The 22,873-nt window shown below is 43.0% G+C and overlaps 2 protein-coding genes and 1 long non-coding RNA gene across 4 annotated transcripts in view; 1 reads left to right on the top strand and 2 right to left on the bottom strand.

Annotated features, from left to right (window-relative positions):
- The first annotated feature begins 378 nt into the window (after positions 1–378).
- Positions 379–6,617, top strand: ca6 (carbonic anhydrase VI). Its single transcript, XM_060046680.1, has 10 exons — positions 379–551; positions 1,131–1,310; positions 1,515–1,663; positions 2,084–2,179; positions 3,747–3,813; positions 4,172–4,329; positions 4,717–4,843; positions 4,997–5,080; positions 5,264–5,296; positions 5,497–6,617. Exons 1-10 carry the CDS (start codon positions 461–463, stop codon positions 6,123–6,125), a joined length of 1,614 nt encoding a protein of 537 aa, XP_059902663.1. The 5' UTR covers positions 379–460; the 3' UTR covers positions 6,126–6,617.
- LOC132453743 (solute carrier family 2, facilitated glucose transporter member 5-like) lies at positions 6,339–12,779 on the bottom strand. Its single transcript, XM_060046691.1, has 12 exons — positions 12,630–12,779; positions 12,338–12,436; positions 12,076–12,236; positions 11,533–11,657; positions 11,294–11,446; positions 10,099–10,224; positions 9,631–9,818; positions 8,953–9,063; positions 8,524–8,625; positions 7,909–7,984; positions 7,536–7,663; positions 6,339–6,907 (listed from the first exon to the last, which is right to left on the bottom strand). The coding sequence occupies exons 1-12, from the start codon at positions 12,672–12,674 to the stop codon at positions 6,683–6,685; spliced, it is 1,539 nt and encodes a 512-aa protein (XP_059902674.1). The 5' UTR covers positions 12,675–12,779; the 3' UTR covers positions 6,339–6,682.
- A 7,008-nt stretch (positions 12,780–19,787) lies between these two features.
- LOC132453724 (uncharacterized) overlaps positions 19,788–22,873 on the bottom strand; it is an 8,986-nt gene continuing 5,900 nt past the window's right edge. For both annotated transcript variants that reach the window (XR_009524787.1, XR_009524788.1), the window contains one exon: positions 19,788–22,873. This exon is cut by the window's right edge. This is a non-coding gene — a long non-coding RNA (uncharacterized LOC132453724).

Genomic DNA, 22,873 nt, shown 5'->3' with positions numbered 1-22,873 from the left:
ACTAGTTAGGACTGCTCTCAGGTATATATGTCAGAATGACAAATGACATGCCCAGACTTGCATTGGGGCTTCCTGTCCCCTGATCAGAAATCTCAGCAAAGCTAAACTAGAGTACATAGATATTATTGAAGTAAAACATGGTAGAAGAGGTAGAATACATTTAAAATGTATTTTCAATATTCAATTTAAAAATAAAATGACTTATGTCATAAACAAAAAAAATATAATGACATAATTGGCCTGTCAGATGTTGTGGTTTGTATAAGAAAACCTACTAAAATCTCCTAATAAGTTTTCGATTAGGGCTCTTGATTTTGGGCTTGTGGGAAGAGTTTGGCCTGAGGGCGGTTTCAGTGAGTTTCAACACCTCCTCTTGAACCACTTGCAAGTGGAGGAGTCGGAAGAGCCAAGGCATTGCGAGGTGCGAGTCGAACGGAAAAGGGTCAGCGTCGCCTTCACAATGGAAAGTTTCTGCGTCATTTTCAATGCAGTCCTGTTTTATTTAGCTGCTGCAGCGATTCCACATGATGGAATTCATTGGACATATACCGGTAGGTAATTTTGTTTTACATAAAAAATGATCATTGTTTAACAAATATTTATAAAGGTAAACAAAAACGAATACATATGTAATATAGGCCTAGGGTACTTGCTTTCAAATAAGCTAGGTGAGAGGTTATGTTGGCAAAACGTGGCAGAATATGGAACACTTTGCCTTGGTTTTATGTTTGGGTTGCATGTTGTATTTTTTAATTGCTAGGCCTATAACACACAAGTAGTCGAGCCAGGATACTTTACACTACTGCAGACTACTATGTGACAACCATGCTCCAGTTTTAACGAAGTGTCGTGAAGAAAAGTTGCCCCCTAGTTGAGGACTTGGCTCACATATGAACTAGGGAGACCATCCGCCGTGCTTCCAAATATTTAGTAACAGAATCCGAATTACTATTTATAAAATGACACACATGTGTGTTTGTGTGTGTGTGTGTGTGTGTGTGTGTGTGTGTGTGTGTGTGTGTGTGTGTGTGTGTGTGTGTGTGTGTGTGTGTGTGTGTGTGTGTGTGTGTACGCGCTCGCGTGCGTGCGTGCGTGCGTGCGTGCGTGCGTGCGTGCGTGCGTCTGAGAAGAGGGGGCACTGGACCAGGCTCGGTGGCCACTAAAGTATCCAGCTTGCGGCGGCCAGAAGCAGTCTCCCATCGACATACAGCGGCGGAATGTGCGCCACAATCCCCAAATGTTGCAGATGGAGCTGAGAGGATATGATGCCCAGAAGGGGAACTTTCTCATGACCAACAACGGGCACTCAGGTACAGCCATCATCCATGTACATGAAGCGCCAGAATGCGCCACGAAACGATTTTTAATAGATGTTTCTTTTCTTGAGTGAATAAATGTTTTCCTCAGCAAATGTTTTTATATTATTTGACTACATCAAATGATTATTTCTTATTTCTTATAAAGCAGTCACTATTAATACGTTCAATTTATGGCTTTATTGGGATGGTCTTCAGTTCAGATCGACCTGCCCCCCACCATGGTGATCTCTGAGGGTCTCCCCGGCCGCTACACGGCAGTCCAGATGCATCTGCACTGGGGGGGCTGGGACCTGGAGGAAAGCGGGGCCGAGCACACCTTGGACGGCATCCGATACATGGCAGAGGTGCTCCTCAAGACATTGCTCATATACATTTATATATTATGATATGTTCCATATCTTCCATCTTAGTTGTGGTAAACCATGAGAAAACCATTAAATGTAATGTTATATTTCAACATGTTTAAGGGTTAGGATGATTGTATACACTGCTGATACTTTCTATGCACTTGCTATTGGTAAACAAAAACATTTTGATCTTATACTAATAAAATACATTTTTAAATGGAGATCCAAGGATGAAATCAGGCACCAGCATTGTCTTTACCTTCTTCCAACTGGACCAAACTCTCTTTAAGCAGTATATGAGAATATCAAATACCAATTGGACGGCCGCTACATGGTTATGGAACGGTCTAAATGAACAGCAGGTGAGGGACATAGTGTGATAATGTGTTTTGCGTCTTCTCATCGTGTGTGTCCCAGCTCCACGTCGTCCATTACAACTCTGACAAGTACAAGAGCTTTAAGGAGGCCCGAGACAAGCCAGACGGCCTGGCAGTGCTCGCATTCTTCTACGAGGTAAATACAATTTTTTTTTCTTGAAAACACTTCATCTTATCATCCCCATCACTCTGCCTGGGATTAGCTAGAAAAAAATCACTAAGCCAAACAACTTGACTTAAAGACTTGACCTTGTCTTGATGATACATTTGTATACGCCCAACACCCAATACAGGTTTTACATCAACATCGAATATGGCTGTTTTGAAAGGTTGATCCACTCCCTTTCAGGAAATGAGCAAGCTATTGGTTTCCGGCCAGGGCTCTGTGCAACATCAGTCCAAAAGATTACCTAGTAAGACTTCTGGGTCGGGGATTAGTTTCCCATTGACCTATTGGCCTAAAAGGGTCTGATACAGTAATGTGTTTCCTACTTGGCCCAGTAAGAGCTGCTATTGAGCGCTTGTCACAGGCTTGCATTTTGAACCCGGGAGAGACCATTGCTGTGGCAACTGTGTAAAAGACATCTGTCTGGGTAGCAGTGTAATGTTGTGCAGAAAAAAAAGAGTGACCGGTTTATTTATGCCCGACCAGGGGCCCAGTTAATGCAATATTCTAGGAACGTAGCACAGACCAAACATTTCATTACATCTAATTGTATAGCCACTTGATGGCACTTTTCTTGTAGATGAGAACATATGATGTTTTAATTGTATCGTCTGTCCAGACCAGACTCACAGAGATTCCTAAAGACCTGAGCAGTTCCAGCACGTAATCCACAAACAGCCTGTGTTAGTGGATTACTGATCAGCCTTCAAACTCAATTCTGGACCAATTTAAAGAATTGTTGTCCGCAATTCTATTTTATAGCCCCAAAATGATTAGTTCCATGTTAAAAGTTTTGATTTAACCCATGAGCCTTGTTGAATCTAGACCAATAACACGGGAGCAAACACAACAATCGACGTTCACATCTTGCAATTTGGGAAAGCTTCGGGAAAGCAATACAAAGCCGATGATATGGGAACCAAAGCTGTTTCGTTGCAGTCCAAAAATACTGCACCCTCACTATTTTACTGACTACCCTTGACAATGAAGAAGAACATTATGTAAAAACCGTTAGACTCAATTGTCTTAATTTACCATGGTTTATATGAGAGGGTGAAGTTTGATTGCACCATGGGAATAGCTGTTTGCACATGTTTGGCGCGATAAGGTACATAGTAAGGTACACATTACTTTTCATCTTGTTTTTACTAGTTTGAAAATGAAAATCTCATTGAATTACACTGACCTATATGCCCTCATCAAATATCAGACCAGCTGAATAAATTGAATCGTTCAAACCCCTGACCCCTTGACTGTAAACTTCATAGGCAAAACACTTAGAGGGTCTCGGGGTGAATACGTGACTACCCAGGTTTTTTAGCATGCTATGGGAGGAGTCCTATTTCAGTTAAAAACCTGAATGGGCAACCAGTACATCACAGAAAATGTACTCGATGTACTGGTCAGTGTTCATGCAGGCAAGCAACCAATCAATCCACACAAACTTGGTAGAAGAACCGATGCACACACATCCCCTGATGCTAGGTCTCATTTGTCGTTTATGTTTTGATATAGTTTGCCCATGTGTTTTTATCAGGATGGGCACTTCGAGAACACTTATTACAGCGATTTCATCTCCAATCTGGCCCGCATCAAGTATGCAGGTGAGTTACTTCCTTCCATGGACGGAACCCAATGCAACAGACGTAGCAGACAGTTGGATTGTGCATTATGTTGTTGGTCGCTGGAGTTTTTTTATGCACTACCACATTACAGTGTCCTTGCTGCAGGTAATAACATAATAATATGTGATAACAGTATGAGACAGACCAACCCTGATCCTACCCTACACTAGTGTGGAACTCGCTTTCTCGCCTATTCTTAGCCAATAAAGTGAATCACCAACCTGTGAAGCTGCATACGTGTTGTAACATTGCTTATGACACATTATTTACTTGTGGGATTAAACTGTAACAGGAAACTGTGATGTAACTTCATAACAACGCCCCACGCCCCTCCCAGGTCAGGCTATGAACATCTCGCACATCGACGTGCGCTCCATGCTCCCGGAGAACATCAACCACTTCTTCAGGTACCAGGGCTCCCTCACCACGCCTCCCTGCTACGAGAGCATCCTGTGGACAGTGTTCGACACCCCCATCACTCTCTCCCACAACCAGGTACCACTCTATGCCCTGACACTGGCTTTAGAGGGCAGGGAGGGGGTTCTCCAAACACATTCCTGTCTTAACGAAGAAGACTTAAGAGAGAGTTCCAGGACTTCAATTAGAATAAATAAATAAATTATATATATATGAATGAAATACAAATTGGTCATTTCACGTGAGGTTTTTGTTTTCATATTTATTTATTTGAGTTATGTTTATTTCTCCAAATATGTTATTTCAGAACCCTTAAAATAATTTCCTCTCTATATTTGATCACAGAACACTGATAGACCACTCTCTGCAATGTATCCTGATCCCGAACGGCGGTATCAGCAGCATCCGAGTTGCGTTTTTTAGTTCTCCACCCAGAGTGTAAACTTCTCATCCCTTATCTCTCAGATCCGGAAGCTGGAAAGCACACTGATGGACCATAACAACAAGACCATATGGAATGATTACCGCATGGCCCAGCCCCTCAACGATCGTGTGGTCGAGTCCTCCTTCCTGCCTCGCCTCGGGAAAGGCAGTATGTGGCCTTCAAATTCAACTGAAACACGATGTGACCAAACTAAGGCCAATTTCCATAGACCTTATCCTGAACCCCAAAGTCTTTGATTAATTGAGAAGTAAATCTGTTTCAAAATGTTTATTCACTTTTGTTTATCTTGTTCCCTCTCAGCGTTTTGTCGGCAGGATGAAATCGAGTCGAAGCTCTTGAGAATCGAGAACATAATAACGTCTCTAGGAAAACACATTCATTCGAGTGAGTAGACAGTGTGCTGTCAGCATCAACTATCAAAACGAGCATACATTTCTGAACGAGTCTGAACTGGTTTTTTTCCCCAGTACTTTTCTTCCCAGAATGCATTTCTCTGGTAATACAATTGGTGAATAGTGTTTACAATTGGTTGACAATGGCTCGTTTTGTGTTTGTATAATTCCTCAGATGAAAGACACGACTCTAGGAGATCCAGCCATGGTGAGTGTCCAGTGATTTCCTCCTGTTCAATGCCTTAAACAAGATGAACAAATTTGTAATGCGTGCCATTTTCTAAGGAAGAACGTGGCTTTGTCTTTTCGTCACCACAATCCTAACCCAAAGGGTTGTGTGTGTGTGTGTGTGTGTGTGTGTGTGTGTGTGTGTGTGTGTGTGTGTGTGTGTGTGTGCACTCCTCTTAGAACCCCAAGCGTTCTCCTCCCTCGTGCTACACTTCCCAGAGCGTAACGCCGGCAGCTACGCCCTGGCCCGCCTCCTCCACCCCATGGACCTGCACGCCTTCACCGCCTGCATGCACGTGCGGCCCCAGCCCGGCACCGTCCACACCGTCATGTCCTACTCCAGCGCCGGCGTGGACAACGAGCTCGTGATCAACGTGGGCTACGAGGTGGGCCTCTGGATCGGCAACGAGTTTGTCAACCTGCCGCACGGCTTCCAGTCGCCCGACTGGGCCAACTACTGCGTCACGTGGTCGTCGCACTCAGGCGCCGCCGAGCTGTGGATCAACGGGCAGCTGGGGGAGGAGCAGCAGTTCCTGAGGAGCGGCTACTCCATCAGCACGGGGGGGGTCTTCGTCCTGGGCAAGGACCAGGACGGCTTCCTCGGCATCTCCAACACGGACGCCTTCTTGGGCCGCATGACGGACGTCAACGTGTGGGACTACGTGCTGAGCAAGGCCGAGGTGCGGGAGCAGCTGTCGTGCGAGAGGAACGCCACGGCGGCGGGCAACGTGTTCAGCTGGGGCGCCACGCCGCTCAGCCTGTACGGCGGGGTGGAGATCGACAACGACGCCCGGTGCAAGGAGAAGTGAAATCCCCCCCACCACCACCACCACCGCTCGACACTCAACTCCTGAATCCTCTCGAGTTTTTCTTTGCAAGGCCTTCAATATTTCTATATAAAAATATTAGCCCACGGTGAATGTGAAAATTTTTCTTTTAAATGAAGAATATGAGTTCTGTATGGTTAGTTTTGAGCGTTTTAGAGAATGTTTAGTATATCACAATAGTTAAGGACTATCAACCACAGTGTCAGTCATGAATTTAATATCACTTTTTTGTATCAGCAATAAACATTTCTGAAAAAATTAATGGCTCTTGTGATGACTTCAGGCATACACACAAACACAAGTTAAATTGTATAAGCCCTTGTGGCATATCAAAATGGCTCTACTAAACAGAACCTTCCATCCAAACAGAAATGTACACAACGGTCTTTAATGTTTTGGAACGGAGACACACAGAAGCCTTGGTGTTCGTTTGATGTAATGAAAAAAAGTCAATTCTAACCAGCTCCAGTTGCCTCAGACGTTGGCACAGCAGGGGAGACTTCCTCCCACCTCTCCCTCCTGAATGCTCTCGGTTTCCTCTAAAAAGCAGTGTCAGATAGTACATCCTCTGGTCCCACTTCGCTGCCCTTCAGCGGTTCGTCCCCGTAGGCCTGCTTGATCTCCACTTTGTTCTTCTTGGCGAACATCTGGCTGATCTCTAGGAAGGTCTTGTTCTTGGTCTCCTGCACAACCATCCATATGTAGATGAACGTGGCCAGGCAGATGCCGGAGAAGATGATGAAGCTGTACGGGCCCAGGCCTCTCTGGAGAACAAGGAACAAGGTTGTTATTGGAAGAGGGAAGAGGGAACTAAACCCTTGATGGTCTGCAGCCACGGCATGCACCGTGTGCTACTGCTGTGATGAAGGCCCGAACACCCATCACCATCACCTGGAGCCGGGCCACACAGCATGATCGGTCTCTGGTTCCTGGGGGTTTTGGGGGGACTTAGTGCTGGGTTCTTCCTTGAGGTTCAATACAACACGAATGTCTTCTTGTGACATTTTGCGCTTGCCAAACCGAAAGGGTTTTGGACTGTTGGATTGTACATTTTTGTACCTCATAGGGATGGGTAACTTCGCCTTCTCCATCCTGTTTGACTTTTAAGATGGTAAATGGAGCTTGAACAAGGAGGAAGTATACATGAAAAGAAAATGTGTGTTTACTTTGGTGAGCCAAAGAAAGTATAAACATAGACATCCATTCAAAGCATTTCCTGAAAACAGCCTTATTAATGATGTTTATAGCAATAATATGGTTCAGGATTATTATGATGACGATGATGACAATGATGATCATGACCATGATCCCCATCATGATCATGGTCGTGTTTTATTGAGAATATCGGAAGGGTCTACTCATCAGAGGCCTTGTTCATCTTGTAGGCCTTACCTCTAGGAAGGGGAACACCAGCCCCACAGTGAAGTTGCACAACCAGTGGACTGATCCCGCCACCATGAAGGCAGCCGGCCTGGACGACTGCCTGAAGATCTCCGTAGTCACCACGTAGGGAATGGGACCTAGGTACGCACGGAAGATGCGGTCGGACAGGGTTTAACCTCCCGGCACCGTGTCTGGTACATGTCACCGTAGTCTACGAGGAGCAATGGCTCACTAATTGAGGAAGAGGATCATTTGTCAGGCCTTTAGCTTAAATATGCATTCTTATACGTCAACACATATCCAAACAACACTCAGGGCTAATGGGGCGCCATGGTTTGATGAGTGTGTGCGTAAACAACCACAGGGTCACAGGATCACTCACTGGGGCCTATGGCGTGGCCAATGACGTAGATGATGATACAGGCTATGCTGAGATAGGGCATCCAGGATAAGCTCTCCTGTGAAGACACATGGCAACAAAACAGCCCGCCATCCTGTTAACTATGAGGCCTTCAAAGGATTACGAACACTAAAGAAACCATACCATTCAGGGCATGTAGACAAGAAGACGCTCCACCTTGTATATGCACAGCTAATGAATGACCCATGCATGAGCCACCAGAGAACTATATTTGTTTATTTTGCAACAGTATGTAGCAGAATTGCTTATGCAGTATTTCTATAGAAACACTGTAGCTTTTCAATATCTGCTCTTATTATAATCTACAATGAATATTTCGCCTGTGCCAATGTGCCACACATGGACAATGGATTGGGTGCTATGAGGTATTACTTTCTATTTTTAACTATTGGGGACTACACACAGACACACAGGCAGCCCTTCTGAGAACGGGGCACTGCCAAGAGTGTACAGCAAGATAAGAATGGGAACGCACCAATGTCAAAATAAATGAGAAGTGGGATGTTTATGATAGCCTGTAGATGGCAGCAGCGTTATGTTTTCCCACTATATTGGGTAACTTAAACCAAATGTTACCTGGAATTTGAGGGCTATGGTGAGTAAAACACACGCTGCGCAGCAGATCCCAAACCCGATCAGCAAAAGAAGCCTTCGACCTGCGGCCTCTACAATGAACACCTGGGATTATAACGTCCATATTAATTAAAACATTAAAAATACATTTTAATAACAAAACCCCCCCAAAAAAAACAACAACCCTCAACAAGTCATCCAGTGCAAAGGTTGACTTTGAAACAACCAATATTAAAACTCATTAAAAAGTGAAGAATAAAGCTGTCCGTTGGGAATTAGCCAAGTCCACTTACTGTGTAAGGACACAGAAAATCAGTTGAACATGTTTAAATCAGACCACTTTTAGTCCACACTGTACGGACAATAGGTGAAGCCTGCATTCTGCTTTCCCTCAACACTAACACACATCGTTCTGGTGAGCAGCGTACTCACAGCCGCAATGGTCATGACGACGTTGACTGCCCCTGTCCCCACGGTAACAAACTGGATGTGGTTCTCCTGGACACCGGCTGAGGCATAGATGCTGTCTGCATAGTAGTAGATCTAGGAGCAATTAATATCACTTGTAAACATAGGCATGTGTAGGATTAAGCGTCAAATATATCAATAAACACATGTATAACTCCCTGACTAGCTGTGACTGAAATAAACCAATTTAATTTACTTCAGGTACACGTTTTTTCTCACCAAAACCCCCAAAATAATTGTTTAGCCTATTATTTGCTGAATGGTGGGGGCTAGGCTGAACTATGCGATTATGTAGTCTGCCCTGTTGCTTTAGTAAGCAGAATAGTATGATTAATTAGTCTGTATAAGTTCAGTATTACACAACACGGAGGAAGCTTTAAGGTAGAAGCTGTAAGACCTTCCCTTCCTTGTTTCTGCCTAACACGGCTGTTTTCGGGAAAAATGATGATGGTGGAATGAATCACGGGGTTTGCTGACAGGACAGCTCTGTTTCTTGCCTTCCTGTGTTGTTCCTCAACAACGACATCTAAAGCCCTGCAGGTAAGCATCTATCTGAGGTTCGCTAGACACAAAACACGCGAGTATTTCATAAAAGATTAACCAATGTAGCGCCAGTCCAGGACGGGGCTCGGGGAGTCTCACCGCGTTGACCCCCGAGAGCTGCTGGCCCATGTTCATGACGATGATGGAGCTGAGCTGCCAGCGGAGGGAGGCCTGGGACAGCAGGCTGACCACAGACAGCTGGCCCTCCGCCCGCTCCGATTGGTTCTCCAGACGCATCTCGGACAGCTCCTCGTCCACCTCCTCCCAGCCCCGCAGACGCTGCAGTGCTGGGGGGCCGGAGACGGGGGGGGGGGGGGGGAATACATAAAGACAGTGGTAGAAACAGTAGGGTTTTAAAAGTATTCAATTTACTGTAAACAGGTCTGAGCTATGCCCCAGGTCTTACTGCCCTACCTAGTAGTGTGCCACCCTTTCCTTTAAATAGATGTTAGTGTAATAGATCTATTCAGGTATTTGTGTTATCCCATAATTTAATCAGATGTACGGTGCACATTTTATCTTATCTTACTGTAAGATAGGACCTGATTGAGAGTCCCGTTCCTTTACCTTTCCTTGCGGTGGTGTCGTCCCCTCTCTGGATGAGCAGGTACCGGGGGCTCTCTGGGAACAGCGGCAGCAGCAGCAGCTCCACCACGGCAGGGATACCCGTCAGACCCAGCATCAGAGGCCAGCCTGGGGGAGAGGGCAGACAGACAGACAGACACACCGACAGACAGACAGACGGGTAGACCGACCGACAGACAGACAGACAGACCGACAGACAGACAGACGGGTAGACCGACCGACAGACAGACAGACAGACAGACAGACAGACAGACAGACAGACGGGTAGACCGACGGACAAACAGGCAGACCGTCAGACAAGTAGACATACAAACAGACGGATAGGCAGACAGACGGGTAGATCGACAGACAAGACAGACAGACCGACCGACAAACAGGCAGACAGTCAGACAGGCAGACAGACAGACAGATAGGCAGACAGACAGACAGACAGATGGGCAGACAGACAGATTGGCAGTCAGACAGTAAAGCAGACAGTCATGAACACAGACGAACAAACAGACAGACAGAGAGTCAGTCAGTTTACTCAGTCAGACATTACATCAGCATTCAACCAATCAATCAACCAGTCAGTCCCTGTTAAAGGCACCCAGTGCAACTTTATGTAAACATTCAATGAAAAATAAACATTCAATTTCTAGTCGTTTTTACACGTAGTAAGTTTCAATAACTCCATACCATTACATATCGACATTCAAGGAGTAAAGATGAGACGTTGTTGTGTGGTGAGAACTGATAGAAAATCGTAAACAACAACAATCGCCGGTGGGGAGAAGCCATTTTTCCATTGACTGGAAGCCTGCTTTATTTATTGTAGGTTACAAAAAATAAAGAAAATGGCGGCATTGTTGTTGTTATCGATTTTGTATCAGTTCTCACCACACAACGACGTCTCATCTTTGCTGCTTAAATGTCGGTATGTAATGGTATGGAGTTATTGAAACTTACTACGTGTAAAAAAGACTAGAAATTGAATGTTTATTTTTAAGCCTCGAAAGTTGCACTGGGTGCCTTTAAAAGATGTATACATCTTTTTAAAAAAAAAAAACAGCCCGCCAATTGTGGATCCCCAATATCAATGTAATGATACTGCATAATGTGACTCAGCACTCTGAGGATGTATACGGTTTAATACATTATAGATCATATACACGTAGATAAATATATGGGCCCAGACCTGTGCTGTTCCCTAGGATGTTCCTGATGCCCAGCACCTGGGCGCTGAGGATCCCAATGGTGATGAACAGCTGGGGCACGATTCCGATGGCTCCCCGCAGGTTCTTTGGGGAGATCTCACCCAGGTACATGGGCACCACGTTAGAGGACAGACCTGGCGATGGGGCAGGACCATCAGACACAAGGAAACACTGTGTCAATCAGAAACACTTCAATAAGGACTGTTAGTGTTGCTCTGACCGGCACATATGCCAACCAGAACCCTGGCCACGATGATGATCTCATAGGACCGGATGGTCTCGCTGACCCCCATCATCACGGCAGGAACGATGGAGAAGATGTTGTTGAAGAGGAGGGTTCCCTTCCTGTCAGGTGATCACAGACGTCGGCCTCACGTCATTGACTCACCAAGCAATGTACAATACATAGTAAAAAAGACTGATGATGAAGATATTAAATGTTGACATTACTTTGGCACTTTACTGACGTTTTCCGATGATTATTCCCATTTGTGTGTTTGCGCGTGTGGGTGTTTATTTTCCTGTGTGTCGTGTGTTGTGGTTCTGTTGGAACCTTTCATCTTGGTTATGAAGTTCTAAAATGACATGATCTTATTATTGCTAATGTTTAGGTAACCCGTACCCTGACACTGATTTAACAACAAAATGTTGAGGTCACAGTCGGCTACGGATCTGGATAAAGCAATGCATCGTGGTTTTCATGGCTTAATCACTAGAGAAGTCCATGCTAGTGAAACCCAAAATCGCCCTTCTCGTGCGTTACCTCCCCAGTTTGTTGACCAGGGGGGCCACCATGAGAGAGCCCAGCAAGCCCCCCAGAGGGTACATGGAGACGGAGAGGGACCACAGCAGAGTCAGCACCTCCTCTTCCATCGGTACGCCATAGCGCTCCATATAGGTGGAGTTATAGAAGGCCTTCATGAACTGCACAGAGTAACAGCAAATCAGGACAGTGAGGTCCCCTATAGACCACTGTGTTGTGGATGGAGTGTTAAATGGTGGAGTGATGGGGTGGTTTAGTTTACCAGTGAAGGGGAGTTGACCACGGCCACATTGTACCCGTATTGGAAGGAGGAACCGAATGCAGAAATGAGCGTGGCCAAGACGAGGACCGCAGTCAATCTCTGTCGATATCAGGAAAATGTATTCAATTCAATCATCCCAGCTCGGAACCTCAAAGCTTGTCGCCACAGTTTTGTCATATTATTTTACCTGACAGTAGCCCGTTATATGAACTGACAAAATCGTACTCACTACTTTAATATGACATCAAAACATCAGTGGGGAGAGGGGCTGTGAAAAAGGTTCAGTACTCACCCCTTTTCTCTTGGATGGATTCCCCCAGTCCTGCTGGTCGGTCATGGCTGCCTGCCGGGTCTGTGTATGGATTCGTTAGAGGAGCTGATAGTTGGCGGTGTACTGATCTTTGGACTGGGGCTCAGAGGGCATTGCTATCAGGGTTTACTGGCTTTGTAATTATCATGTCGTCTATTGCTGATTAATCCACTTTTCACTTGTTAAAGAAACATATTCAAACGTTGCTCCTGCAGTTCAACCCTGATATGAAATAACGATATGTTAAGCCAGAGTGATCATTGTGCCTGTGGTCGACCCTTGTATTCCGAGTTTCAAACACAGTCGAAGGTGAAGAAGTTTTTTATTATAAGATGTTATCTCTCGATAAAGTCATGAGCGTGTATTTATTGCTCTCACTTCTTGGGCTCTCTACGTAAGACTTTCATTTTTTAAATAGACATAGAGCACAGGAATTAGAGGCCAAAAAAACCTGGTCAGGGCTTATTGTTTGCTCTGGAAAATTTGAGGTGAAGCAATGAAGCGTTTTTTTGATTGAAAAGTGTGTTATAGAGCAGGGAAACTTAGAATGAGCTCCCTCTGTTGGTTTTGGTCATTAATACTGCATCTGTAATGCTCTTGTCACATTGTTAGTTTAAATAAATTGATGTTATTGTGGATAATAAAGGATTTGGTTACATATTTGTATAGGAAAGTTAAATTTCCTTAATCTAAAATCCACGAAATAGCCTTCACAACCTTGAAATAAATACATAGATTTTAATCTGATAATAATTCAGCCGTGGATAGACCACAGCTCCATGCACCAACTCCCAGGCTCCCTGCGCAGGCCGTCACTAAAGGGCAGCACACTTCATTTTATTCCAGAAGATGGAGCCATAGGTCCAGCGGTGAAGCTTTAAAGTCACTCCGGGTGCAAAGCCGGTTGTAATCGATCCGTTGTCAAGCTATTCCCATTCAGACAATCACCGAAAGAAAGTATAGAATATAAAGACCATGTTATTAGATAGCAGCAAAGATTTCCTTCAGAATGCAGTTTCCCTTTTCAATTGCCTAACTGGCATGAAGAGATGGAAGCATATGATGCCCCTCAACTTATAGACACACACTACTCACATACCCAACACAACGTCTCCTTGCTCTTGTTGTCCTCCTAGCATAAGGAGCCATTGTGCGTGTGCTGCATATTCTATTTTGATCGCAAGAGTCATGAGTGGGATGCTTCCGGGCGTTGTGGGATTAATGTGTTTCTGTGTTGGTTCCAAGAACAATCATGACAATAGATTATCATGTCGTAAACAAAGCCTTTGCATTTCCTTAGCAAGTGCATGGTTAGCTCATTGCAGTGTGACCTTCCACATCTTAAGTTAATGAACGAGGTTGGCAACTGGCCCGGTGTCCAATCAGCAAGCATCCTTCAAAATATCAGGGTGAGGGAGGGACGCCAATGTCAGCCAACTCTCAGGACCAATACAATGAATTGATCCTCACAGGACACTCATTGCAGCACTATAATCAAATGCAATGTAAAAAAAAACCAAGGTTGATAACAGATGAACTAGCCAGGATTTATGTTACATTTCCAATGAGATAAGCAAAAGGTCACCTGAGATACAACTCATGAGCCTCATTTCACTTGTAGAGATATGGCACAGTATGGTTATAACTAGTGTATCAAAGCTCAATTTGGTTAATATTTCGTTAATATGATCTAATAAATGCCCTATGATGTTTAAACAGTCAAATGTATTATTATAGTTGAAAATTGTCATGTCTTTCATATCATAGGTACGATTCCCAAGTAAGCATTACTCACACACACTATTTGTCCGCAGTAGGGGCTGGAAAAAATTGAAAAGTTGTAGTATATTAATAATGTTAAATTCGGTGTCTTTATACGTAGCTGTATTTCGGTGACGATATATGACAGTGAATTATTGTCCTGCCCCAAGGGTCAAAGCCTACTACAGTTTTTTCCAATACATCCTTTGTTCTGCATGAGAGAAGGGTAATTTAATAAATGTCACAGTCAGGAAAAAATACCTAATTCATTAACAACGGAGGCCATAAGCAAAACAATCTATGAATCCAGTTCTAGCGCAAAATTTTAAATGACCACTCAGCCTTGGAGAGGGCCAGGTAAACACTAATCACATGCGACTAAAGAATAATTAACCCTGGGCTTCAACACCATGGAGTGTTCTCCTTTCTTTCCCCTCCAGCCATGCACTGCGGTAATGAATCGTATTGATTGCAGGAGAGGCCTAAGGACATGCTCCTACTGAATTCTATAGAGAATGGAGGAACAGGATATGAAAGGGTTTGGGGGGAGGGCTCTGAGGCCGTTAAGTAGGGGTTTGGGTAGAGGGGGTCTATAGGGGACTTTGAGGGTTCAGCGGGTGCAAATACCCATACTCATTAGTATGAGTTAAGTTGCACTGTAATTTGCAGGGTGCTGAGCAGAGATGGACAAAGGGAGGGGTTAAAGGGAAACAGGAAGTGAACAGCTTTCAGGAAAAAGATAAACGGTAATAAAGCTGATGAGTGGAGAGGATCTGTGGGGACCTTTATGGGAATATTAGACACACACTGACACACCCACACAGATACAAATGAAAACACACACACACACACACACACACACACACACACACACACACACACACACACACACACACACACACACACACACACACACACACACACACACACACACACACACACACACACACACACACACACCAGAAACTTAGGGTTGAATAAATACATCCATTTTAATATTGTAGTAAAACATGTTCTACAAACTACTGAACAAGTTTTAGCTTCTCCTAATTAATTTCCTCCCTGAAACTAATAATTTAATAAACAAATAATGCTGAAATGAACCTCAAATATTAGTGTTGCAGGAATGTTTAAGTTCTTTGTTCAGCTCTGCTCAGGACAAGCATATCAAAACTATATTTTAAAACGCACCCTTATAAAACCATTAAAGGGATGGACGACAACCACACACCTAATGAATATCTTGGAAGGATAATTTCGAAAAGTATATTAATATGACGCATGATTGTAGGTGTGGTCTGAATCCCCAACCCCCTCGCTGGTGTACCATATATATAAACGCTGCATTGGCCTTTGGATCGCCGCAGTGGCTAACGCCGCCATATTGAAGTCATAAACTTGACTGTTAACAAAAAACAGTAAACGGAGGAGCTGCGGTTTTTCTGGATAACAATCCCTGCAAAATGTACATTTCTCAACCGATTACAATAAGTCATTTCTATTCAGTGGCTTATGATCTACGTGGGGTAAAGCAAAAACCTTTTACCTTTTAGCATATTTCTTTACGGGCCACTTTTTGCCTCTCAAATATGGCGGGGACGTTGATGTAAGGCAGAGCGGCAGAGCCAGAGAGATCTGTGATCTCGCCGGCGGGGTGGTCACGTGGTTCATGTAAGCCTGTATAGTTCCAAACACGCCGCGCTGCCATGTTCTTCTCTGAGAGTGACAGCAGCCATTACAATATTGAATGGTAAATATATTTTAAAAAAAACACATACCCAAGTACATTTCTGACTATTGTTGCATATTTGTAAATGTCAGTTTTACATTTGTGGTGGTAGGGTGACAACTGAAAGTTATTTAGATACATTTTTAAGTTTGAGGGAAAGCTTCAAGTTTGTGTAATTATGGGTAGCACTAGGCTACTGACTTTAGTGGCTTAACCTCAACTTTTACCTTGCTACAAATCAAAGACGATTCAAGATTTTATTTTTTGCGCAACTACGACTGGATTTCCTTGATTTTGCTTGTAATTCCAATTAATTTACCCGTGGTCGGAGAGCGATTGAGAAAGCAGAGTAGCAGCAGTCCATTTAGCATTTAGTTTCCAGGAAACTGCTTCTGATGAGGCAGGAGCTGACCACACAACCATGATACTTTTAAGTCTAAGCCATACACAAAGTATGGCATATATTAAAGAATAACAAATCATTATGCTTGGATGAATGAAATAGTATTTTTTTTATTAAACAATGAGTGAGACAACAAGAATGTGTGTGTGTGTGTGTGTGTGTGTGTGTGTGTGTGTGTGTGTGTGTGTGTGTGTGTGTGTGTGTGTGTGTGTGTGTGTGTGTGTGTGTGTGTGTGTGTGTGTGTGTGCGTGTGTGTGTGTGTGTGTATCCAACTGGAAAAACTAGAACAAAGTGAGGAATAGGGATGAATATTGTGTATATATATATATAAATATATATGTGTGTGTTAACAAGAGAGGAATACGGCGAGGAAAAGAGACAAGTAAAACAATAAAAATAAAATGGGCAACAAGTATGACTAAGAACAACGAAGCAAACATATAGTAAGTACAGCAGCAGCCACCGCCATCAGCAGCATCCACCATCAGCAGCATCCACCGCCACCTGCAGGAGAATGAAAATAATCAGATAAGACCTTGAATAGCCTGTAGGTCAATGAGTTTCCCCACACATGGCCAAATTGCTGCCAAGTTGGGGAAGGGGTGGACAAAAACTGAATTTATGAAAAAAAGAATGGCAATACTTTATAATTAGAGGTCCCATAGGCTCTACGCATTCCGGTAGAGCCCATGGGACCTATGAGATCGAAAATAGAGTACGCCCCTTCCAGTAGAGCCCATGGGACTTATGAGATCGAAAAATATATGAATGGGTTTTAATGGAGAGAAAGTAATTATTTTCTGATCCCAGTCTTTATATGCCCTGGATACACAAATGTTGTTTGTGGATTTAAATGAGAATTTTTCATGTCAAGAGTATGACCGTTTATTGTTCAACTGTTCAGTTAAAGGCTCCCTGTGACTGGTGTGGACAAGACCGACAATCTCCCCCTCGGCATAACTGAAACTCTCCACATGCCCCGAGTCCGACTTATCATGGTTTTCACCTCTTTCGATGCTTTTATCCTCCCCTCCGGTGAAGATGAGCAGAGAGGTACCGGAGTTCCAAGCGCGGGTGGTGACGTATGTCATTTGCGTCGACAACAGCGAAGAGCTCACACAAAACCAAACATTATCAAACTTCTTCGCGAAATGTTTTAGTTTTCTTTGCATGAAAAATTGTCATTTAAATCCACAAACAACATGTGCATCCAGGGCATATAAAGAAGAAAATAATTGCTTTCTCTCCATTGAAACCCATTCATATTTTTCGATCTCATATAGGTCCCATGCATGGGCTCTACCGGAAGGGGCGTGACTTCGCCACTCTATGGAAATGTCGCCACTCTGTTATATATCACTCTGATGTAAGGCAATGGAGTGCCATTTATTATTCATAATAAATTATTATGGCATCCTGAGCTAATACAAATATAATATTTTAATAAATTAGATTTTATGAAAGAATAGCAACTTTTTTTTATTTCAAGGGGCTTCTATTTTAAAATGTCAGCATTTCTTTATTGCAGGGGGATTTTATTTATTTATAGGTGGACTTTTATGTTCAAAAGTACCATAGACAGCCCCGACTTTAAAGTGGCTGAGTTGCCAGCACGAGCACGAAAATAACAAGATTTTATGATTGCAAACCGCCGACTTCCGGGTTTCCCGAACGTGTCATGCGTGCCTACATGTTTCTGATTCGAATCTGCTGCCGCGTTAGATCCCAGAGCAGTAGAGGAAAGATGCCTCTGGTAGAATCTTCTTTAATAGGTCCATGGGTAGAACCCACGGACATGGTAGTAGTAGGATCACCATCGATGAGGAACCGAATGCAGAAAGGAGCGACAGTTAATCGATGAGGACAGAGTTCGAGACTACTGTACTTCCATCCTCCAAAAAAAAAAATATTTCTCAAACTTTTTTTCTTGGAACCCATTTTTTTTTAATTACAAACCATCGCGACCAAATTCACAAAAGGCCTTATCTATAAAATCAGGAGAAGAACAGATTTGCGCATAAATGAACATTCCTGAAAGTTTTTACTGCCAATTCCGCAACCCATTATATCTGAACTTAAACCAGCCTTTTCGAAGAGATAAGTCAGAACTTTGTCTTGTCATTGAAAACATAATACACATATTAAATACTTTATAAATGAGACCAAATACATGCATTAAGGCCGAGTTAATGTCACTTTGTTTTTGGCTATCCCATTGTTTTTATTTCCTCTCATCAGTAAAACAAACACAATGTTCATTAGACTTTCGACTAGATTCAATGTTATAAGTACAATTATAAGAACAATTCAAACATTCAGTACTATCAAAAAACGCTAAAAATGCAATGTGGACAAATTTTACTAAAACTTTATTTTTATTTTTCATTTTACATTAATTTGGCGACCCAATTGAAATCTCCCGCGATCCACATGTGGGTCGCGACCCAGTCTTTGGGAAAGACTGCTCTAGAAAGTTTGCGGATCATCATATAATCAGTGCTGCTGTATATTCAGTGTTTCTGTGCTGTTTCAGGGTGCTGTAGCTCTGAGCGATATGAGATATTATAAAACATTATTTATTGATTCATTGTTTTGACTCATTTATATATTCATATGTTCATTCATTTATATATGTATTGCCTGTTTCCGGTTGTATTTCATATCAATATTTCTGTATTTCCTATAGAAAACTTTTAATCTATTTTATATTTAATATTGACTTAAATGGCATTTTAAATAACGCCTCAATGGTTCGCAGATGGATTATTTTGGGCCACCTCCATAGCCAGGTAATGACAACAACTTCATATCGCTGCCTCTATTATTGGCCGCAACAAACCATACGAATAAACTACAGCAATGGTTTCTGAGTGGAAGTTGACAAAAATTACAAAAAGAACTCTTCATCGTGTAAATGTAGCTTACTTACAGTTACAGTCACTATACTGACATTTCCAGTTTATGTCGTGTGCATTTCAGATTTTAGAAGTTTATACATATATAGGCTATATAAGGTAATCTATAATATGTTATATTTTGTATTGAATGTAAAACTATAGCCCGCCACAATACTACTACTAATTGCTACTATCAATGCTACAATTTACAATAATAACAGCAAGAATAGTTTAGTTTATAATAATTATTATCATCATTGTTATCAGCATGAATGATAGCATTACCTTTGTGCTTTATCATTGTTCTGAATGCTCAAGCACTTAACAATAAAAAAGAAAAAGTCTTGCATTTTTACTTAATTTTATTACATTCAGGATTTTTACAAGTGTACAATACTAATGCCACAATTTTAAAGTGGCAGTGGCTTTTGCTGCTCTCCAGCATACTAGTAAGCGTTGTAGTTTTACTTACCACCAGATGTCAGTATTGCATTAAAACATATAATTTTACTGACGTCCGATCACATGGCCAATAGAGGCTGAAAACGGACCCTGTTACGTTATGGTGGCAGCTCCATCATTCATAGTATATGTATATTTGTTTCGTAAGAGAATTGAAAGACATGTTCTTGTTCCGCTTGTTTGGGCCCATTGTCTTTGGCTCTTCCTCCCGTTCCAGGGCCCATATATCGCGAGAGTTTCTGCGGCAGTATACTTGCTGATTGCTTCGTTCTCACTCCTCACAACAACCAGCTAAGACACTGCCAGAGAAACACCCACAGTAGGCAAGTCTAGCACCATCCATTTATGCTTAAAGGTCTTGTTTGCTGACAGCTTTATGCTAATATTGTCCACTTTCAGCCATGTGGGATATTCTCGATTCCAGTTGCGTTGGACTAAACGGGAGCAGGGCCTGAAAGATTAAAAAACAGTGGTGGAATCAGGAAAGCATAATGAAGTTTGAAAAAGATCTACCCTACATACGCCTAAATGATATGCAGCATAAGCACATTCTGTGTGACTCAGATAGGGTATATCCAAATATCATAGTCAATTGACTATTGCCTATGCCTAGCCGAGGCATCTAGACTTTGGATAGCATCGCTTTCAGCCTGCACAACTTGGCCAAACATACCCTCGACCTAAGAATAGACTTGCAATGACTCATGATTTTTCAATAAAGTTGACATTGAATCAGCCCTTGTTTTTCTGTGTGTTTGTGTGTGGATACATCTATGCTTTCTAATGTTCTTCGGTGACCCAAGCAAAGAGTTGATTTGAACGAGGCTGAAAAAAAGCTGCAGAATGTAAGTTGCACTTACTCTCTCTCCCGTTTCTCTCTCCTCTCCTCTCTCTGTGTCTGTGCATGTGTGTCTCTCTGTCTGTCTCTCTCTCCTCTCTCAGTCTCTCTCCTCTCTCTGTGTGTCTTTCCCTCTCTCGGTCTCTCTCCTCTCTCTGTGTGTCTTTCTCTCTCTCTGTCTCTCTCCTCTCTCTGTGTGTCTCTCTTCGTGTGTGTGTGTGTGTGTGTGTGTGTGTGTGTCTCTCTCTCTGCCTGCAGTGCTATTCTGGGCCTTCTGACCGCTCCATAGTGTTCATAGTGTGCCCTGCTGACAGGACAACAGATACTAGAGAGCCCTCCGCAGTGACGGGTGACTGCGGGAGAAGTGTGGAGGTTATTAAGGAGACGTCCAAACAGGCCCCAGAGTGTCACGTGGGGGGGACCCTGACCTCCTAACGGTCGAGACATTCCCTTTAGATTGGCTCTACTGCAATCCATCCCCTAGAAGAGACATCCTCATAATCCTCCACACAGACACGGGGGCGTCCTGCAAACATGCACTGTCCTGTTATTGTACATCATAGCCCTCGCGCTGTTGCTCCGCTGGACACTGGACAAACACATGCCAAAGAGAAGAGGCTGTGGTGCACGTGGGCAGCATGTGAAGCGATGTGCACAGTGCCTGCTGGAGGCCTGCGTCCTTGTGGCCTCGTGGCTGCGGTTAGTTTGGGAGGGGGGGGGGGGGGGGGGGGGGCTTTGCTACACCCAGCACATGATGGCAGGAATGTCGTCCTGCGCAGGGCTTGATGTAATCCCTAATACAGGATTGCGGAATACCACAGAGAATCCCCCCCCCCCCCCCCCCCCCCCGCCTAGGCTGCGGTGATTTAGGTCAGAGTAGGCCAATATAATCTATGGTCTACATCAGAGGTCAACCTCGCTCGATGCTGACTCGTGGTTCTAATGTTATTGTTCCTCTTTAATGGCCGGCCGGCATTCCTCCTCAAAAAAAGTGAAGGTGAGATAATCGTTGGACTCAGTGGATGATACTGGACAATGTATATTTGAGCACGGTAAGGTGGTGGTTTTAGTTAACTATGATATTTCTGTCTGTAGCTACAGGCCTGCAGTAGAGCACCTTTAGGAACAAGATTAACAACCGGTGTGAATGACTATCATTTTCAACAATTATAAAGAACTTACTTGGAAAAGGATTAATTTAAACGTTCAGTAAATTTAGATCCCAGATTAATATTCTGTTGCAATAAATCCCTTAATTGCTGCATTTGCAACAATACCATGGTGACAGGCTTTGTCAACAATAAACAAACTTTCCTTTCCTAGATTACTGTTTGCAATACAATCTTAACTAGATGCATCAAAAGTTGTCATAAGCATAGTCGATTATATAATACAGTGACGCACATTCATCAAGAAGCATATAATAACTCCATCTCCCTATCGCACACCACTTCCTATATGTGAGGATGATTTGCGCTATTCTCAGAAACCGACACAGAAACACACAAGATGATCAGTTAAAATGCTCTAAAACATGGCGATTAGCTAATTTCTTTCTTGCTACAAAAGTATAAATGGCTTATGTTAATGTCACCTAAACCCACCAATCTTAGAAATAATTGTTCCAAAACAGAGCAATGTTAGAATCATTTGCTATAGGGGATTTGTAATTCATTCAACTACACACCGTCATCAAGTGATGTTTTTAGATAATGTATATTTTTTGTTGTTTAAGGGTGTAATTAAATTAACATTTGATTTCTTGAATGCGTTATCGCACTGGATTTGTGAACACTGCACCTAGCACCTGGTTACCATAACACAGTCGCCCCAGTAACTATCTACAGATTTACAAATGTTACCAAGCCAACATTCGTACAAAGTTCACACAAGACCATTGTTTAGAAGACAATGATGGGCTCCTGTTCATCAATAGCAGTTACTAATCACAACAAGGCTAGCACACACTATGTTATATCAATAAAACAATGTGTACACTTGTTCCACTCTGTTCATCGGACAACCTTAACTCAATAAATGTTAACTTAAACTTAGTCATTTAAATTGAGTGATACCTTTTCCTTATTCTGAGGAAACATACCCAGATATGGGCCTTACCCCTCAAAGAACTTATTC

Source organism: Gadus macrocephalus, chromosome 1 (genome assembly GCF_031168955.1).
Source record: "Gadus macrocephalus chromosome 1, ASM3116895v1".
NCBI classification, from domain to species: Eukaryota; Metazoa; Chordata; class Actinopteri; order Gadiformes; family Gadidae; genus Gadus; species Gadus macrocephalus.
Note: the sequence above shows the minus strand (reverse complement) of the source record. Positions and strands in the feature narration are given on the sequence as shown.